This window comes from Oppia nitens, unplaced genomic scaffold, assembly GCF_028296485.1.
Source record: "Oppia nitens isolate AA-2021 unplaced genomic scaffold, nextdenovo-longstitch-racon4-pilon3 scaffold3_pilon_pilon_pilon, whole genome shotgun sequence".
Taxonomy (NCBI): domain Eukaryota; kingdom Metazoa; phylum Arthropoda; class Arachnida; order Sarcoptiformes; family Oppiidae; genus Oppia; species Oppia nitens.
Genome location: NW_026533221.1, coordinates 2405556 through 2424548, shown reverse-complemented (window position 1 = coordinate 2424548; position 18993 = coordinate 2405556). Strand labels below are relative to the sequence as shown.

Genomic DNA, 18993 nt, shown 5'->3' with positions numbered 1-18993 from the left:
TATATTAAGTTTTTAAATTAAAGATTGTTTTGAGTTTAAATGACAAATAATTATTGATAATAATAATAATAATAATTTATTACTAATCTAATAATTACGATAAACAGATAGTAGTAGTAGTGAAGTGTGTAAATGAGTAAATAAATTGTGATTTTTAATTTTATACAGTTATTTACAATTGCTATTAATAACAAAACAGTTCGTAATTTTTCCATTACATGATAACGTCGTCAGGTTTTCTGCGGAAACGATCGCATATACTGTTGGCTTCCCGAAGATAGCCCTCCCGTTCCGCCGGACACGAGAAGCAATGCGATGGCAAATACTTGGCGCTCAGTGTCAGTGCACCGGCAAAGTCGTGCTGATCGCTAAGCGATGGTATATTGTTTTCTTCGTTTGTATTGCAGATGATCTTTGGCTGAACATTCAGACGTCGTTTACGTAGTGTTCGCTCGAAGAGCAGTTGACTTTCCAGCGGATTCGAGCCACAAATGAGTCGATAGGAGCCCTCATAGAAGTATAGTTTGGATTTTGCGCTGGGAATCGATTCGACTAAATAGCGTAATGTCGACAAATCTTTGCGAAAGCCCTTAATGTGTCGCAAATTGTTGCCATCGTTCTGGTTGTTGACATTGATTTCCCATAATTTAACTCTTGTCCACAAAATCCAATCACAACAAAGCAATTCAAACGCTTCGAACACTTGTTGATGACATTCATCTTGAATCGGACCGATTCGGGCGTTTTGATCGGTCTCTATCGAGCGCCACAATTCATAACTGGATCTGTCCAACAAATTTCGGATCAATTTTGTGTCTTTCGGTTTTTTATTGGTTATATATTTTCTTAATTTCGATATCAATAGCAGCGAAATAACCAGCGAATTGTTTTTCATTTGTTCGGGTACTTCAAGATGTGTTTGTTTGACTGCTTCGTCATCGTTGGTCAGCCAACTGAACGCCAATTTGATAACTTGACTCCAAAAATATGAAACTTCGTCGCCATATTGTTTGGAATTTCCAATCAATTCTTGAATAACATCTTTAATTGTAATCGTTTCGGTCTTCTTCGGGCTATCATTCAAATGGTAGGGATCTTTGTTGGAACCATTTCGCGGATTCATTAGCGTAAGAATACATTTCTTAATCAGATATCTTCTAAATTTTACCGATAATAATAAAATTGAATCTTTGGAAATAAACTCAGTTTTCGTAAACATTGAATTCTTGTCCACCGAATAGTCCCATTTGATGTGTGATTTGTTGAAAAATCGTTTACCAATTGGTTTCAATAGAAAGGTATCGAACGAGTCGTTTCGAGTTTTAGCCGATTTATGTAAGAAATATCTGGCCATCAAATTGGACTGACTCTTGAAGCGAAGTGCTGTCATTAGATAGCAAATGGATTGATAGCCAAACTTCGGTGCGATCAGAAACGACTCGTTCAGTGCAGTCAATGAGTGAATGTAACCGATCAGCGATGGTTTGCCTTCGTTTTCGATTAAGTCCAACGAATTGAGTTTACAGTGAATAAAACAAATCGATTTCGATAGTGTCTGCTGATTGTCTTCGTCTTTATTGGACAACCAGATTCCTACATAAGTCATGTTCAGCCAATACCTGACCAATTGCCACAAAAGGGCCACTATTTTAGTCATCAATGTCTTTGGTGGCAAATGACTACCAGTGATCTCGAAGAGCGCCAATTGATAGTTGTTTTTCGCAGATTTTACTTTTCCAGATTTCATGTCAGCGTTTGCCTGAATCAAGTAGTGGCCATACTTTTGATGATTTTTGCCGCCACCGTTGTTGTTGCTGTTGTTAACAGTTCCGTAACTATTGTTTTTTAATGCTTTCTTGAGAAACAAAAAACAAATATATGCATTGAATATCCATATCAACGCTGTCGACAAACTACTGCCGAACCAGTACTTCCACGATGTATTATCTTCGGAGCCGAAAAAATTCAGAATAGATCTTCCGTGACCTTCGGGACCGGATTCGTAGTTGAAAACTGCATCGGATGTAGACATGAGAAGCGATATTGGATTGAATGTCAGAACAGCCAAAACAACTATACAGAGGACCATTCGTGAGCCATCGCTGGCATAGAATAGTGACGAACTAGACTGAGAGCTCTGATCTGGCGATGACGGCGCTGATGAACAATCAGAGATGGGCGGTGTCATGGCTGGCGAGTTGGGCTTCGATGGCGAATTGGAATCACTGTTAGTGTTACCATTCTTCAGCTTCAACTGAATGTTTTCCTGTTTGAGCTTTGCGTTCGCGTTCTGCAGATAATGAATGTAATCAATGACTTTGCGAAGAACTGCTGATTTGTTCAGTTTAGCGTCATTGCCGACAATCATGTTCTTCAATTCAGTTATCTTATCATTAATCGATGACCGATAGCGCCGTTCGATGGCATTGTGTGCCGACCTCTTTTCGGGAACGGCTCCGTTACCAAAATTATTAATATTATTACTATTAATAATATTAATACCATTTTTGCTATTCTTTGACGACGACTCACTGGTTGTGCTCATTGGTGACTGTGTTTCGCGTTTAACAGTCGACGAAACGGTTCCAAATGTACTGTTGTTTGTAGACAATCGTTGAATCGGTATTTTGTCCACAACTTCTTTCTGTGGCTGCTGTTGTTGTTGTGGTTGCTGTTGAAGAATAAGGGGAGTTGTTGTCAACAAAGTTGCCGTCGGATTAGCGACAGTAACTGTAAGAGAAGTTGGCGCCACTGTTGTCGGTGTCGTTTTGAAAGCTGTGCTAACATTTGTGGTTATAATTGGTTTGTTTGGCTGAAGATTTGTCTGCAAATGTTCGATGAGAATCTGTTGGACTTTCTGTTGCATTAATAACTGTTGTTTCTGTTCCTGTTGTTCGCGAATAATGGTCATCAGATCCGTGAAACTTACGGGAACCGCTGCCGCCGTAGTGGCTGCCGTTGTCGACACATTCAACGGTTGAGTCACTGGATGTGGCTGTACTTTGAGCGCTGTCTGCGCTATTGTTGTTGTTGTTATCGGTTGTTGTATTACTTGTATTGGTTGTGTAAGTTGTTGTTGTTGTTTCTGAACAATCGTTGGCCGAACTAATTGAATCTTTTGGTTGCTCTGAAGCATACTCTTCAATGTCAGACCACTGGTGTTCATCAGTGTATCAAATGTTTGTATCGGAGGCTTTGTATCCATAGGCTGTTGCGGTGCAATTGTCGTATTGACCACCGATGCCAGCGAATCGGGTGACGAAGATTTCGGTGAAATATCGTTGAATGAAATGTCATTCAAAATGTCGTACGAATTGTCAAACAAATAGCCGTCGGAAATGTTCAGTTTGGATGAGTTGACCAACGAGTCATTCAATTGCATACCGTTAGTGTTTAGGACATCCATAGTGTCCGTCCAGAGATCTGTGCAACCAATCGACGATAGCATGTCTTCGAAATCTTCATCAGTGGTCACACAGTCGGTCAACAACGGTGTCGAGTCGATGGCCGTCGTGTCCATCGGCGGCGACAACACATGAGACGCTTCCAGCGACGACTGCAGTGACTCTAAATTCATGTCTATTATAGACGCGCGTCCAGTGGTGGCCAACAAAATCGGTGACCAATTAATAGATTAAATAATAATAAGTTTTTTTTGTGATTTTAATCAATGATTACAATGAATGGCAAAACATAACAAATAATAAGTGATTACAAACATTGCGTTTAGTTTTATATAAGACTCGTATTTATTGTGTGTTTAATACACTGTTTAATCATTGCGTAAACAATCATACGATACGATTGTAGGCGTGAATCATATATGAGGAGATTTTGTATAACTCGTTCTCATTGGCCAATTATGAGCGCCACTCGCACGCCATTGGCTACAATAACATATACCGTGATGTGTCATACTATTGCATGTACTCTTAAACACTTACTGCATGTTAGCAATACATAGATATACTGTATATATAAATTGTATTATTCGTTTTTGAACTAACTGTTAGCTCCTCCCACTTGTAGGCTATGATAGTTGTAACGTGCGATCAATGCCTGTAAAGGTTGACTAATCAAAATTATACACATAAAACGTTACATATTTTTTTTGATTATTATTATTCCCTTTGAAGTTAACATATGTTTTACATTTATTAGCTATTATTTACACCTATTTATTAGTACTATTCAATGGTTTGTTTTCCCCTGTTTTAGTGTCACAGTATATAAAATTGAATTAAAAATTGTTTGTCGTTGTCATTGACAACCATTTAATGTGATTTGTTGTCACTTTTTTTAAGCCATTCATTGATTGACACATTTGTGTTGTTATTATTGTCGGTATTATTATTGTTGTTGTTGTTGATGACCACCATCTAAGACAATGACCAGTTCATCGTCTTCAGCACCGGACGTGTTGTTTGAGTTGCGAAATGCTTTTTATTTGGGAAACTATCAACAGTGTATCAATGAAGCACAAAGAGTTAAGGTATCAGTTTCGGTGACTTTTTGTTTGTTTGTTAGTTATCTAATGTCTTCTTCATCAGCGGTTTAATATTTAAATGTCTTATTTGTCGTCTGATTCTCTCATTGTTTTAGGTAACGTCTGATAACAAGTTGGACAAAGATATCTTTATGTACAGAGCATATGTGGCACAGAAAAAGTATGGTCTGGTCTGCGATGAGATCAACTCATCGATGGCAACACAATTACAAGATGTTAAATATTTGGCCACTTATTTGATGGCCGACGATAACAAAAAGTAATTTTTATTGATTTTTACAGTATATATATATAATTATAATTATAGTTTAAATTTTTATCAAAAAATGTGTGATTAGTGTTTGATTTTTGTGGTATTTTTAAAAATAATTTGTTTACTTTTTTTAGATCAAATATAGCGCAAGACTTGGAGTCGAAGATCCAGACATTGGACGCCACCGATTGGGTCCAGTGTTTAATGTTTGCCACAATCTATTATCACGAAAACAATTTGGAGACTGCATTGCGTGTATTGCATTCAAGCGATAATCTTGAGTGGTATTGAATTTTTTGATGATAATTGTTATGTTGTATATATTTTTTAATAATAAATATTGTTATTATTATTATTATATCGGATCAGTTCGGCAATGGTATTGCAAATCTATCTAAAGTTAGATCGATTAGATTTGGCCCGAAAAGAGTTGAAACGAATCCAAGAGACGGATGACGATTCAACATTGTGTCAGTTGAGTCAGGCGTCGGCCAATTTGGCTCAGGGAGGCGACAAACTACAGGATGCCTACTATATCTATCAAGAATTGGCCGATAAGTACGGTCCGTCGCCGTTGCTTCTCAATGGTCAGGCCGTCGCACTGATCGGTCAGGAAAAGTATACCGAAGCCGAAACACTAATACAGGAGGCTATCGATAAGGACAGCAACAATTCGGAAACATTAATCAATTCAATTGTATTGTCACAGTATTTAGGAAAACCACCCGAAGTGACCAATCGCTATATGAATCAATTGAAAGACTCCAATAGTAGTCATCCCTTTATTCAGGACTATTTGGCTAAAGAACGAGAGCTACAGAATCTGATAAAGAGTTATCAAATTTAAATATTAAGTTAACATCACTTCCAGTGCATTAAATAGGAATAATAGAAAATCGTTTATTTAATCATATAATTAAAAAAAAAGTTTTTATAATTTATTGTCTAATTTTTTCAAATAAATTTTTTTTGACAAAAAAAAATCTAATTTCAATTATTATCTATTTATAGTTATCACTTATTATTTTTGACAAAAATTATTTGTATAATAATTATGCACTTAATAATAAATTATATATACAGTATATATTTTAACACTTTACTATTGTATTTTCAAAATGTGCATTGAATTCATAATTTTTTTGATAATAAGGTAATTAACTGGGTATCGTTGATTCAAATAAATTATGTGATAAATTATAGCCTTATTTTAATGATTTGTGATAATTACAGTAATTGTCGTTTTTGTTGTTGTTGTTGTTTTTGTCGTTTATTTTATATAATAATTATTATTACGATAATATAATAGATTAATATATATATAGTATATAATTATTTTTATATATAAATTACCTTACTCATAATCTAGATTTTGTGTGGGCCCACATAATTTCCCACATTTATATTAATGATATAATGATGATTATGATGTGTGTGTGTGTTTGCGATTACCACTTGATTATACTTAGTTTATTTTATTTATTTTTTATTATTATTATCTATAATATAGATTCTGTATAAGTATATTATTATTATTTCATATAATATTTTTTTTAAATAATTGCTTTTAGGAATCGATATCTTATACAGTATTTAATTAATAATTTTATGTTTTGAGGCATTTTATACTTATTGGTAAATAATATTTTTAATTAACAGCATATTAATTGATTCGGAATAAATTATATCCTATTGTATAGTAATTATTGTTTATTTAATGATTGATTGTTTTTGTCGGATATTTTTATCGTGTTATATAATTTCATTATAATGTGATAAATCATTTAACTTCATAAATCACTCGTTAAATATAATAATATTAATAAAATTCAATTGATTTATGTAGGCGTACAGTATATTACCATAAAAATAGTTAGTTACGCAATATTATAAATGTTTAGGTTTAGTGTACTTTTAAAAAAAACTGTCTATTACATTTTTACATTAAGTTAATTATAAAATATTTTTATGCAAAAAAATTATCTAGATTAAAAAATATTTTTATATAATTTAAATATATTACGAAATTTTATATATTTAAAAATATATTTAATCTAAAAAATAAGTTTGACTTTTAGTAGAAAATTTATGTAATTTATATACTATGTATATATATATAATTAAAGTAATTTATTGAAATTAACTTTAATTAAATATTCAAAATAAATGTTTAGTTTAAAAAAACCACACAAACGAAAATGTAATAAATCTTTTTAAAATTTTGTTGTTTCAATAGATTTTAGACATTTATCTCATAATAATAATAATAATAATTAATATTATTATTAACACTTTAACTATAAATTTGGCATTGAATTTGATGTTTATTTTCTTTTTTATATATTATTTATTATTGAGTATAATATAGTTAATGATCTGTAAATATAGTATTTTTTGACGACAAAGCATTCGGTGATTTAATATTGTTGTTCACAATCACTACTATTAATATAATGATTGCTATTAAGTTACAGAAAGTAATATTATATACAGAATATATTTATACTGTATATTCTGTATATATATTATTATAAGTATATATTAAATAAACAAATTTAATTTTATAAATTACACTTTGATTTTATACTTAAACATTGTATAATTGAAAATCCATTGTACAATATTAGTTAGTGACCTTTAATATATATTTATTCATTTATTTAGTTATAATAAATCAATTTAATTATATTTTTTTCTCTAAAAATTTTTTTTATAATAAACTATTCAAATATCAACTGAAATATTGAATTATTTCGTGATTTCTAAAAATTTATTATTTGAAAGAATCACAGAATCCTTACATTTAAAAAAAATTAATATAATATAGTATTTCAACTCAATATATATATAAAATTTAATAATACAGATATATAATTCATGTGAATTTTCAAATATTAAATAAATAAATTTAATACTCTTTTATATTTACTTTATTTATTGAATATATATTGATATATGAATTTATATATGAAGTTTTGTATATTTATATATATTTTTATTTTTATTTTATATCCTAATATTATAAATTATTATGAGATACCTAATATTATAGTCTATAAATTATTGGAATATTAAATTAGATATTTAATTAAATTTGTTTGAAATAATACTATTATAAATATATTCCAATATATTGAATATATAAATTTATATATAATATAATAATGATAATAATAGTAATACTAAGCTTATCATATTAGAGGATGATATTACAGATTGTCTTAGAAACTAAATGACGCCTTTAATGTATATGTAATGAATGTTTAGTCATTGAATAAAATAAAATAAAATGAAAGAGAGAGAGAGAGAGAGAGAGAGAGAGAGAGAGAGAGAGAGAGAGCAATAAATAGACATACGATTCATGATATTTATCGACCAATTTTTTTTGCATCCACTCAATGAGTTTATACTGTAAATACTTTATACGATAATCAGTATAACAGCAATCACATTGTATATCCTATACTACTATACTGTATACTAAACAGTGTATAGTATAGTATACAATAAATGACACAAAGCTATAGACATTGAATTCATACACAAAAAGCACAGAATATTCTCTCTCTTTCTGTGAACGGATGGTTGTAATGCCTTTTTGTGTGCGTAAAGTCTGTAATACTGTATGTGTATACTATACACAGTAAGACATCGATAATACTACCAGTGCTATACCAGTATATAGACAGACAAACATACATTACTAGTGCTCTGAGCCATTGAGGCCATGTTGTAAAGTGCTCTTTGAGGAGAGTTTACGCTAGAGTTTTAAGTTTTTCATCACTAAAATAAAACAAACAGATTGTGTCTTCAAAAATTTTTATCATCAGTTTATCAAAAAAAAAAATTCATTTATTTTTTTCAGTGACACCCATATAATCGTCTGATGTTTTTTCTTGTTGTTGTTGTATATAAATAATAATATTTTTAAAAAAAAATATGATATGAAGAGATTTGATCCCAAGATAAGACCACCACATTATGGGCCCGAAGTTGTTGTCGGGTCATCATTACATAGTGTCGATAATAATAGTAATAAAAATAATAATATAAACCAGACTAACAATCGTAAGTCATATATATATATATATCTATTTATTAATATTATTTTTGAAAACATCTATTTATTAAATAAATGGATTTCCTATTTATATATTATAACTATCACTTATAATATATTCTGTATTATAACATATTGTTTGTATCTTTTATATTGAATTCCGCAGTCATTAATCAAAAAAAAAAAAACAAAACAAAATTTGTTTGTTTTATTTACTGATGACTATAATTTTTCGCAATTTTTAATATATTTAATTTAATTTTAATAAAACTACTCATTATCATAACACTTATGCTTTCCATTAGTAGATTTGTTGTTATTGTAATAAAAATAATAATAATAAGTATAATTAGAATTTTTATTATAATAGTTGATATTAGCATTGATAACAACAAACAACATGAATAATACAGTATAAGCTATTATATTATTTAATAATAATAATAATAGCAAATTAAATATATAGAGTATTATATGAATATTCCTAATATTAATTATTTAAAATATCGTTAAATATTATTATCGGCTTTAGGTTTTTGAATATATCAAATAGAGAAAAAACATATTAATATTTAAGCAATTAGTAGTATAATAATTATAATCACATATCGTATTATAGAGTTATTAAAGAAGAGATTTCATTGTAATTTCAAAGATTATTATTTTTTATTATTATAAATAATTTATAATTTTTTTGAATTTTATATATATATATATATAATTAAATCTAATGAATATTCTGCGATAAACATATACACACAGAGTCTGCGGCCACGGCTGTCGTCGCCGTATGTTTGGGCAGCGCTTTCTTCATATTGGTCGTAGCGGCCACTACGTGCTATTTTTACCGTCGGCGAAAAAGTGACCAATTTGGCCACAAGACACTGTTGATCAAACGTAATATACCAGTTGACCAGTCGCTGTCGTTTAAGAAATCATCGGCCGTCAAGAGTCCCGGCTCTGGCGGCGGTCTACTCAAGAAGAGTCCGAGTCCTACGGGCAATAAGAGTCCTCCCGGTATGTCTTGTATTTATTGATATATATATTTTAAAACAATTATTGCTCATTAGTATTAACTTTCTAATACTTTAATTATTATTTATTTTATTTTTTTTTGAATGACAAACAATATAAATAGGATGTAATAGTAAATCACTAGCAGATAGACATTCCTCGTCACCCAATAATACCAGTCCTATAATTGATGGCATCAAAGAAGTAGTCATTCCTATTGAAAATCATGTACTCAGCGATAATGTGAGTGAAAATTATTTAATTATTCATAATATTTATTCAATTTAGTAGTAAATTATTTATACATATACTTTATATAAACCAATTTAAATTATAGATCGTATATATATATATTTGAGTTTAAATAAAATATACTGAATGTGTTGCATTTAAAATTAAATAGAAAAATATTTTTGTTATTGCTCAATATAATTTATTTATGTTTTATTTTTTTATTGTTATGTAAACCAATTTTCAAATTGAAAATTTTGATTAAATAATTATATGCAGAATAAAAATCAATTTATATAATGCATAAAAGATTTGTTATAAACTAGATTGACATTTAGCTTATTAAAAAATAATAATAATATCAATACATATATATACTAATAATATGTAATTAATACTGTAGTTGTAATACTATATTATTTTTTATTATAACAATCGTATTAATAATTTACTATAATTTATAACTTTAGTTATGTTCAACTGTACTATAAATACAAGTTTTTTTTTATTAATAAATAATTAATTTTTACAGTAAACTAGCGTGACTTTTTCAAATTCAAGTTAAAATATTGTCTATTATTTTAAATTAAAAAAAATGTTGTACACCAGTTTTAATTAGGCATTAAATCATTAACAAAATAATTAATTAATTATATAATAATCTATATTTGTATCAAATTTTGAAACACGTTTATTAAATTTTTTATTAAATCATTTTATATGAGATTTTATTAAAACTTATTGATTAAATCCTTTACTTTTTTTTGATCAACAATATATCTATAAATTGTGTTGACTTTTTTTTAAAAAGATAAAATGTTGCCTAAAGTCATAAATAATACATTAAATTTTTTAATGCAATAACTGTGTTATCACTGGACGCAAACCATAAAAAATTTATTAATAGCTTTTTTCAAATGTTTGAAAGTATAATATACGGTAAATATAACAATATGTATAGTATGATATGAAACTGACATTGGAAAATTTTCTAATCGCTAAATTGTCTAGTACAGTTTTTGACATTTAAAAAAATACATAATTATTTTAGTTTAACGTTCAACTAATTTTTCAAAACAAATATTTTAACAATTTTTTGTTTTTTTTAATTATTTTTGTTTTAAGTAAAATGTTAAATATAATACAAAATTTATTTTGTTTAGTATTACAAAATAGTTGCTAAATAGTAGCAAATTGTATCATAAATTGCTTTTAGCAAATGTTAATGTACCGCAAATATTATATATTATAAATTATAAAATAAAATAAATTACAGTACAGTACACTATCTCACTATTTAGTTTCTACAAAAATAAATTATTTAGTTAATTAATTTAAATAATTAAACTACTGTACACTGTACCCAGTACTATTTATTTAAATGGATATTTTCCTAGTAGACTACTGACTAATTATCATATTTAATTATTGTTTATATATATATACAGTATAGTACATTGTCTGTATTACACATGTTATATACAACAATTAAATTAAAGTTAATTGAAATTTTTTTGTTTGTCTCTCACGAAAATAATTTCATTATATATATTATATATCTATATATACTGTATATATACTTATATTATAGTTTGAAAATGAAGACAAAGAGAATGTATATAAAGACAAAAACGAGACATATTTGGGTAAATTATACTTCAAATTGAAATATAATTACGAAAAGCGAGCCCTTTGTGTAACAATAATCAAGTGCTCGGATTTGCCGCCGAAAGACCCGAACTTCGGAAGTTCTGATCCATATATTAAGCTCCAGTTGTTACCAGAAAAACAGCATAAAGTATGTGAAAACATAATATATATATAATAATAATAAATAATAATATCTCACACAAGAAATGAGTTCATAAATAATTTTATTTATTTTTATTTATTATTTTCATTTCCGACAACGTCTTCGCCCAAAAATATTTGTTTTTTAAAAGGTTAAGACACGAGTATTGCGTAAAACCCAAAATCCCGTTTACGACGAAGACTTTACTTTCTATGGCATTAATCCAAACCATTTGCAGACAACTGTTCTCCACTTTATTGTCCTCAGCTTTGATAGATATTCAAGAGATGAAGTCATCGGCGAAGTCTTCTGTCATCTGAATTCCGTTGAATTTGATTCGCTTGAAAAACAAATCCATTTAACAAAAGAGATATCTCCACGAAGTCATAAAGTATTATTAAAAAATATATAACATTTTTTTTGTTGATTTATTTATTAAAATAAAAGTTTATTAATTTTTTGTTTGTTTCTTTAATCTTTAAAAAAATATTTATTTATTTTTTTAAATTTCAGATGAGATTACAGGGAAGGGGAGAGCTGTTAGTATCCCTGTGCTATCAACCGGCGGCCAATCGACTAACTGTAGTCATACTGAAAGCCAGAAATTTGCCAAAAATGGATTTGACAGGACTTTGCGGTAAGAGATTAATATAATATACTATTACTAGAAATAATAATAATATTATTAACTAAACTGTTATGTAATATACAGTAAAGCTATTAATATATTAGCGGTACAAAAACCCACACACAAAATATATAATTATTTTACTCATTAAATTGTAAATGAAATTTTATGTAACTTAAGTGCTATCACTATAACATATCAATATAATTAAATCAATATAATATAATTATTATTATTATTATTATTATATACTATAAAATGGGATTTTATTGATTGAATGAAAAAAAACAGATCCATACGTTAAGATATATCTATTGCATAACAATCAGCGTATTATTAAAAAGCGAACTCACGTTAAGAAGAGGACCACTTCGCCGGTCTTTAACGAAAGTTTTGTGTTTGACATACCCTATAACGAGGGTTTGGATAACGTTAGCATCGAGTTTATGGTACTGGACTACGACCGGCTGACCAAAAATGAAGTCATCGGCAAACTAGAGTTAGGACCGAAAACCGGTTCACCGACACAACAGAAGCACTGGCAGGACGTGATAGCATCGCCCCGAAGACAGATTGCCGAATGGCATAAACTTAAAGAGTGACTTTATTTTCAATTAAAATATTTATTGATATTTTTTAATTATTATTATTAATTAATTAGTTATTATTAATATTATAATTGCTGTTTGGATTTTTTGTAGTTTGTGTTTTCGACAGACGTTTTTTTTAAAGATTTATCCCACAAAAAAAAATTATGATATAATTTTTTAAAGTAAATTTTCTCATCATTTTTCATTTTTTTACTAAATTGTATTTTGTCTGTCATTTATAATTTTGTTTAAAAAAAATTTAATTTACCATTTGTTAAGTAAATTATACGGAACAACAAATATGCGATTTTATATAAGCTTAAGCTTTTAGGTTGGCTTTCATTTTCAATTATAAATATTATTATTATTATTCAATGACAAAACAAAAACTATAATAACTTTTTAAATACTACAGTATTTCTCTCATGAATTCATAGCTTATTTTCACAATTGGTTTTTTTAATACTTATATACCTTAACTTCAATATAAGATTATTATTATCATCATTATAATACTACAGTATAAAAATAATATATATAATAAACAATTTGTTTGTTGTATTCAACAAAAAAATATATATATATTCCCAAAACTATTACCTGAAATCCCTCGCAATTTTACAAACACATTGCTCTCAAAAAAAAACAAAAATATTAGATTATATTATATAATAGCAAACAAACATAAAATCATTATATAATAATAATAATATAATGTGTTTTATGTGTTATTCATTGAAGACATTTAAAAAATTAATGTAATGTAGATTTTTGTTTTCCAAACAAAAAAAAGTAATCGACAGATAAAACCAAATAAATAAATAATTATAAATAGTTTTTAACACTGAAAATAAATAAATTAATAATATTGATAATAATATATATATATATATAAGTGTGTGTTTACCGTAAAAGTTTAAGCAGAAAAATAAAATTGTAAAGCCATTGTCTCCTATAATATAATTAGGAGTAAAATACATGAATGACTTATTGATTAGTGATTATTATTATTAATAGGTATCTAAAAATTAATAGCTATATATTGTGTGTTGTTTAGTACAAGAATTATTGATGAAATTGTTTGACATTTATAGTGCAAACAAAAAACCAAAAAAAATTTAGTTTTATTATTGTTTAATGTAATTAATAATCCCAATAATTCTTGTCTTAAACATCACATCATAAATTATAAGTCAAAATTCATTGATTCATAGGAATGTGCGCTCAGGTATGTCATTGAATTATATTCAAAATTATAGATATTAATCACAAAAAAATATAAAACACAATATACTGTATGATTTAAAAAATGCTGCTTTTAAAAATTAATCATCATCAATAATAATAATAATAATAAGGCCAAATAATTGTTGTTTAAAAATAAAACTAGCAGGGTTATTTATTTATTAAATATCAAAAATTATAAATTTCTATTCAATATGAAAACATGCCTGAGAATTGCAACAAAACATGTTTTTATTGTTTCAATGTTTAATTTCTAAAACAAATTAATTTTTAATATTAAAAAAAGTGTTTATATATAAGTGTATAACAATACAAAAAAAGTATTAAATAAAGTATTGTATTATTTAGTTTATATATACGGTATATATATACAGTATATATATATACCGTTTATATTTAAACTCAATAATAGTAAAACTATTGATCGATTTTTATGTGTTTTTTCGGGTCAAATAAAAGTTATGTGATTTTATTAACAATATATTGTCATTGAGATACTAATACTATTGAATCTTATATATTAATATATCTATTTAAAAAAAGCCGATAAGATATCAAAATTGTTATTTTCTGTTTGTTTTTTCTATCAATCAGATGTAATGTTTGCACATAAATATTGATACAAAAAATAATAATAAATAAATCTATGATTTATGTCGTCTCTTAAAAAAACATTCACTGTTTGTATACTAAAAAAGAAAGTTATTATTATTATTATTAATTTAATTAATTTAATAAAGACTTTATCAAAATTCTAATAATTAATTTTTTTTTATTTTATTTCATTATCAAATATAATTAATAATCTAAATTATTATAAAAAAAATTAATTTAAAAATAATTAGCCTAATATACTTTATATATATATATAAATTTATATGTATGAAATATATAAATTTTTTTATTATTATTAAATATGTAACACACAATTGTCATCATTTAACGCAACAATCAATAATTGAATGCAATTTCGTAAACATCTTTATAATGATTACAAAAATGAACGGTAAGTCCATTCCTAATGAAATCGGGTAAATCGGAAAAATCTTTTTTGTTTTCTTCGGGCAAACAAATACAGTCGACGCCCACCCGTTTGGCTGCGATTATCTTCTCTTTGATACCGCCAACGGGTAGTATTTTGCCGGTCAGCGATAGTTCGCCAGTCATTGCAAAGTTTTGTCGGACTGGTTTATGTAGTGCCAGCGACATCAGTGCCGTAACCATTGTACAGCCAGCACTGGGACCATCCTTGGGTGTGGCACCTTCGGGAACATGCAGATGCAGACTAGTCGACTGTAGAAAACTATTAGTCGAATCCAATTCCAATAGAAACGATTTGGCAAACGAATAGGCAATTCGGGCGCTCTCTTTCATTACGTCTCCCAAATGACCGGTCAACTGGAGAGCACCGTCCGGTTCGATGTCGACATCAGATTTTTTCGGTGTCATTCGTTTCAATTTTGCCGTTTCAATGAACAGTGTCGATCCGCCCATTGCAGTCCACGCCAAACCCATGACAACGCCGGGCGGTGTTTCCGAATAGAGTCTATCCTGTGTGAAGATAGGCTTTCCAACAAAATCCTGAAGATTACTGACGTCGACAATGACATTATCGGCTACTTTATCGACAATTTGAAGGGCACACTTCCTCATTATCTATTTAGATATATATATATATATATAAATTAATTACCGGTAATACCAAAAACATAATTATAAATACATTACATAACTATAATAAATAAAATGCTAACCTTTTCGATGTGTTTCTGGAGATTTCTGACACCACTTTCCCGACAATAAGATTTGATTACTGTTTGCAATGCATTGGCAGTTATAGAAATCCTTTCATTGTTGAGACCAGTGATGTTGTGGGCTTGAGGTATGAGATATTTCTGTAAAGTATAAGTTAATTATAACTATTTATAAAATCAAAGCGTGTATTAAATCGAAAAATACTTCAGCAATGGATATCTTTTCTTCGGCCACATAACCGGACACTTCAATCATTTCCATACGATCTTTCAGCGGTTCGGGTATCGTATCAGTTGTATTGGCCGTACAAATAAACAATATCTTCGACAAGTCAACGTTGACATCCAGATAATGGTCTAAAAAGTTGGCATTTTGTTCGGGATCTAGTAGTTCGAGTAAAGCGGCCGCCGGGTCGCCCTGATAGCCGCGTCCTATTTTGTCCACTTCGTCGATCAATACCAACGGATTTTCGCTTTTTGTTTTCTTCAAGCACTGTATGATTTTGCCGGGCATTGCGCCAACATATGTACGTCTATGACCTTTAATCTCTGCTACATCTGTCATACCTCCAACACTGAACCTAAAATACTATCGATTAATATTTATAAAAAAACACAAAAATTCATTATTAAAAAATCAATGTTTAAATATTTAATAATTTTTAATCAAAACTAATATTACAGTCAAATAAAACAAACCTCTCTATTGATTGCCTTTGCTATTGATTTTGCAATACTAGTCTTACCGACTCCGGGCGGTCCATAAAAACACAGTATCTTTCCCTGAGTGGTGCCCTTCAATTGACTAACAGCTATGAACTCGAGTATCCGTTTCTTGACGTCTTCCATACCGTAATGATCTTCGTCGAGCACATGTCTGGCTTTTGCAATATCCAAGTTTTCAATAGTCGACAGACCCCACGGCAACGATGTCAGCCAATCCAAGTAATTACGGGTAACACTGAACTCAGACGAATGGTTGTCCAAAAATGACAATTTATTCAATTCTTCGTTAATCACTTCCATAACATGTTCGGGAACTGTTAGTTCTTTGATTTTTTGTTTAAACTTTTCTTCGATGGCATCCTTGTCGTCCTTTTCGATTCCCAATTCTTTTTTAATAGCTTTGAGCTGTTCGTGAAGCATATACTTTCGGTGCTGTTGTTTGACTTTTTCTTCGACATCTCTGCCAATCTTGTGCTGCAATTTACTCAATTCGTATTCTTTTTTCAATAAATTCAACGATAAATACAATCGTTTGGAAACATCTGTTTCATTGAGAACTTCTTGTAATTCTTGAGGTTCGGCGGCCGTCAGTGAAGCGCCCAAATCGGACAAAAAACTTGGATTATCAATGACTCGCTGACCAGTTTGAATCATCTGAAGTATTGATTCGCGATAGAGTGGATTCAATGTAATAATATCTCTAATTGTTTTGACAATTTCTTGGGTCAGTGCTTTGACCTCTTCGTTTACAATCAATGGATCGTCTTTTAAGTTTTCCACTTCAACCATAATAATCGGATCTCCTTTGACAATAATATCGCCATTAGTTGTCACCTCTTTCTCCACTTCTTTGTTATTATCGTTGACAACAACAACCCGGCGTTTGCGTAGCGATTTGCGAACAGATTTCGTTGACGTCGGAGGCGACGGTTCCGTCGGTGGTTTCTCCACTTCTTGTAATATCTGTTTAACAATTTTAATCCTCCGGTGAGACATCATTATAATTCTTAACTTTGTGCCCAAGTCTTGCATTTCGTGAATTTGTGCAAACGAACCAACAGGATATAAGTCGTCCAATTTGTCGACCACTTCCTGATCTTTGGTCGAGTCTTTGGTCATAAAAATGCCGACAAACGGATGATTCAGTTTAACAATACGTCGGATACTTTCCATGAGATAGGGATTTGTTATTTCAATGATTTTGATGAAACGCGGAAACACGGGATTCCTGTTAATGGCAATAACAGGTACTTCGGGCCACTCTTCGGGTACTGTAATGGCGGCCAACGATGACGATCGTTCGTTGTTTTCAATGAGTCGATCCAATTCTTGATTCATCTCCTCCTCGACCGATGTCTGAGCGTCCGGTTTGTCGTCGGGCGAGCTATTATTGTCCGATGATTTGTGTCGTACTTGTGTTACGGTAATTGTCGGCGCATTGCCACCTAAAACAGTACGATTAGTGTGTCCTAAATGATGACCTCTCGGTCGGTGATAACATAATGAAGACAATGTGCGGACATTTAATGAATGTCTTGAACCGATGTATGAGTTGCGGTACAACAATGTCGACGATTCGTGTCTTAATTTGGACATCAATCGACTCATGTGTAGCACTCGTGAGGCCATATTTTATGCCGGCTTTGTTGTCCACTAGTAGTCAAATAATCGGTGATAACAATAATGTAAACAACTGTGAACTTCTTCACTCATGTAATGATTGGTAAACACATGTGTTGTTGATATAAAACTTTATGTTTTGTTGCAATCAATGCAATAATAGTATTGTATTTCAATTGCATATATTTAGTGCAAACACATTGTTGATGCCATTGGTGTGTACTTTACATTGACTTTACATAGACTTTACATTGAAAGTGAGAAAATCATTGCTTATATAATTTGGTTTATACTGTATTTTAAAATATACTGTGATTTCAAGTATTTTTAATAAAAAGTTTTTATTAATAAAAAACTATTGCTTTAATTAAATTACTAAATTAATTATTTAAAAAAATGTATTATTAATTTAGTTTAATTTAGATTAGTTTAGGTTGACTTTAAGGTTAGGTTATAAAAACTTAGTTAATGAAAAAAAAACAAAATTTAAATGAGCATGCTAAAATATAAAAATAATAATTAATTAATTGTTTGTGTGGATCATATAATATTAATTGTAATGATTATAAACAT

At 29.2% G+C, this 18993-nt stretch overlaps 4 protein-coding genes across 4 annotated transcripts; 2 read left to right on the top strand and 2 right to left on the bottom strand.

Moving 5' to 3' along the window:
• Positions 1 to 88: 88 nt before the first annotated feature.
• LOC128957610 (sterol regulatory element-binding protein 2-like) lies at positions 89 to 3767 on the bottom strand. The gene has a single exon (XM_054303408.1). It carries the CDS (start codon positions 3575 to 3577, stop codon positions 215 to 217), a length of 3363 nt encoding a protein of 1120 aa, XP_054159383.1. The 5' UTR covers positions 3578 to 3767; the 3' UTR covers positions 89 to 214.
• Positions 3768 to 4230: 463 nt separating this feature from the next.
• On the top strand, positions 4231 to 5647 carry LOC128957627 (coatomer subunit epsilon-like). Its single transcript, XM_054303426.1, has 4 exons — positions 4231 to 4492; positions 4603 to 4766; positions 4895 to 5044; positions 5130 to 5647. The coding sequence occupies exons 1-4, from the start codon at positions 4388 to 4390 to the stop codon at positions 5605 to 5607; spliced, it is 897 nt and encodes a 298-aa protein (XP_054159401.1). The 5' UTR covers positions 4231 to 4387; the 3' UTR covers positions 5608 to 5647.
• Positions 5648 to 8256: 2609 nt separating this feature from the next.
• On the top strand, positions 8257 to 13152 carry LOC128957621 (synaptotagmin-4-like). Its single transcript, XM_054303421.1, has 7 exons — positions 8257 to 8828; positions 9583 to 9837; positions 9959 to 10077; positions 11657 to 11863; positions 12009 to 12248; positions 12371 to 12494; positions 12777 to 13152. Exons 1-7 carry the CDS (start codon positions 8705 to 8707, stop codon positions 13085 to 13087), a joined length of 1380 nt encoding a protein of 459 aa, XP_054159396.1. The 5' UTR covers positions 8257 to 8704; the 3' UTR covers positions 13088 to 13152.
• Positions 13153 to 15271: 2119 nt separating this feature from the next.
• On the bottom strand, positions 15272 to 18662 carry LOC128957775 (lon protease homolog, mitochondrial-like). The gene is made up of 4 exons (XM_054303588.1): positions 16774 to 18662; positions 16280 to 16663; positions 16075 to 16215; positions 15272 to 15976 (listed from the first exon to the last, which is right to left on the bottom strand). Exons 1-4 carry the CDS (start codon positions 18427 to 18429, stop codon positions 15272 to 15274), a joined length of 2886 nt encoding a protein of 961 aa, XP_054159563.1. The 5' UTR covers positions 18430 to 18662.
• Positions 18663 to 18993: the final 331 nt, after the last annotated feature.

Excerpts from the sequence above, each read along its gene's own strand:
- LOC128957627 (XM_054303426.1), top strand. The coding sequence starts at position 4,388 with ATGACCAGTTCATCGTCTTCAGCACCGGACGTGTTGTTTGAGTTGCGA. Across the intron at positions 4,493-4,602 it reads ATGAAGCACAAAGAGTTAAG|GTAACGTCTGATAACAAGTT; the intron begins GTATCAGTTTCG and ends TCATTGTTTTAG. Across the intron at positions 5,045-5,129 it reads TCAAGCGATAATCTTGAGTG|TTCGGCAATGGTATTGCAAA; the intron begins GTATTGAATTTT and ends ATATCGGATCAG.
- LOC128957775 (XM_054303588.1), bottom strand. The coding sequence starts at position 18,429 with ATGGCCTCACGAGTGCTACACATGAGTCGATTGATGTCCAAATTAAGA. Across the intron at positions 16,664-16,773 it reads CAAAGGCAATCAATAGAGAG|TATTTTAGGTTCAGTGTTGG; the intron begins GTTTGTTTTATT and ends ATTAATCGATAG. Across the intron at positions 15,977-16,074 it reads TCCAGAAACACATCGAAAAG|ATAATGAGGAAGTGTGCCCT; the intron begins GTTAGCATTTTA and ends ATATCTAAATAG.
- LOC128957610 (XM_054303408.1), bottom strand. The coding sequence starts at position 3,577 with ATGAATTTAGAGTCACTGCAGTCGTCGCTGGAAGCGTCTCATGTGTTG.
- LOC128957621 (XM_054303421.1), top strand. The coding sequence starts at position 8,705 with ATGAAGAGATTTGATCCCAAGATAAGACCACCACATTATGGGCCCGAA. Across the intron at positions 9,838-9,958 it reads GGGCAATAAGAGTCCTCCCG|GATGTAATAGTAAATCACTA; the intron begins GTATGTCTTGTA and ends CAATATAAATAG. Across the intron at positions 10,078-11,656 it reads ATCATGTACTCAGCGATAAT|TTTGAAAATGAAGACAAAGA; the intron begins GTGAGTGAAAAT and ends CTTATATTATAG.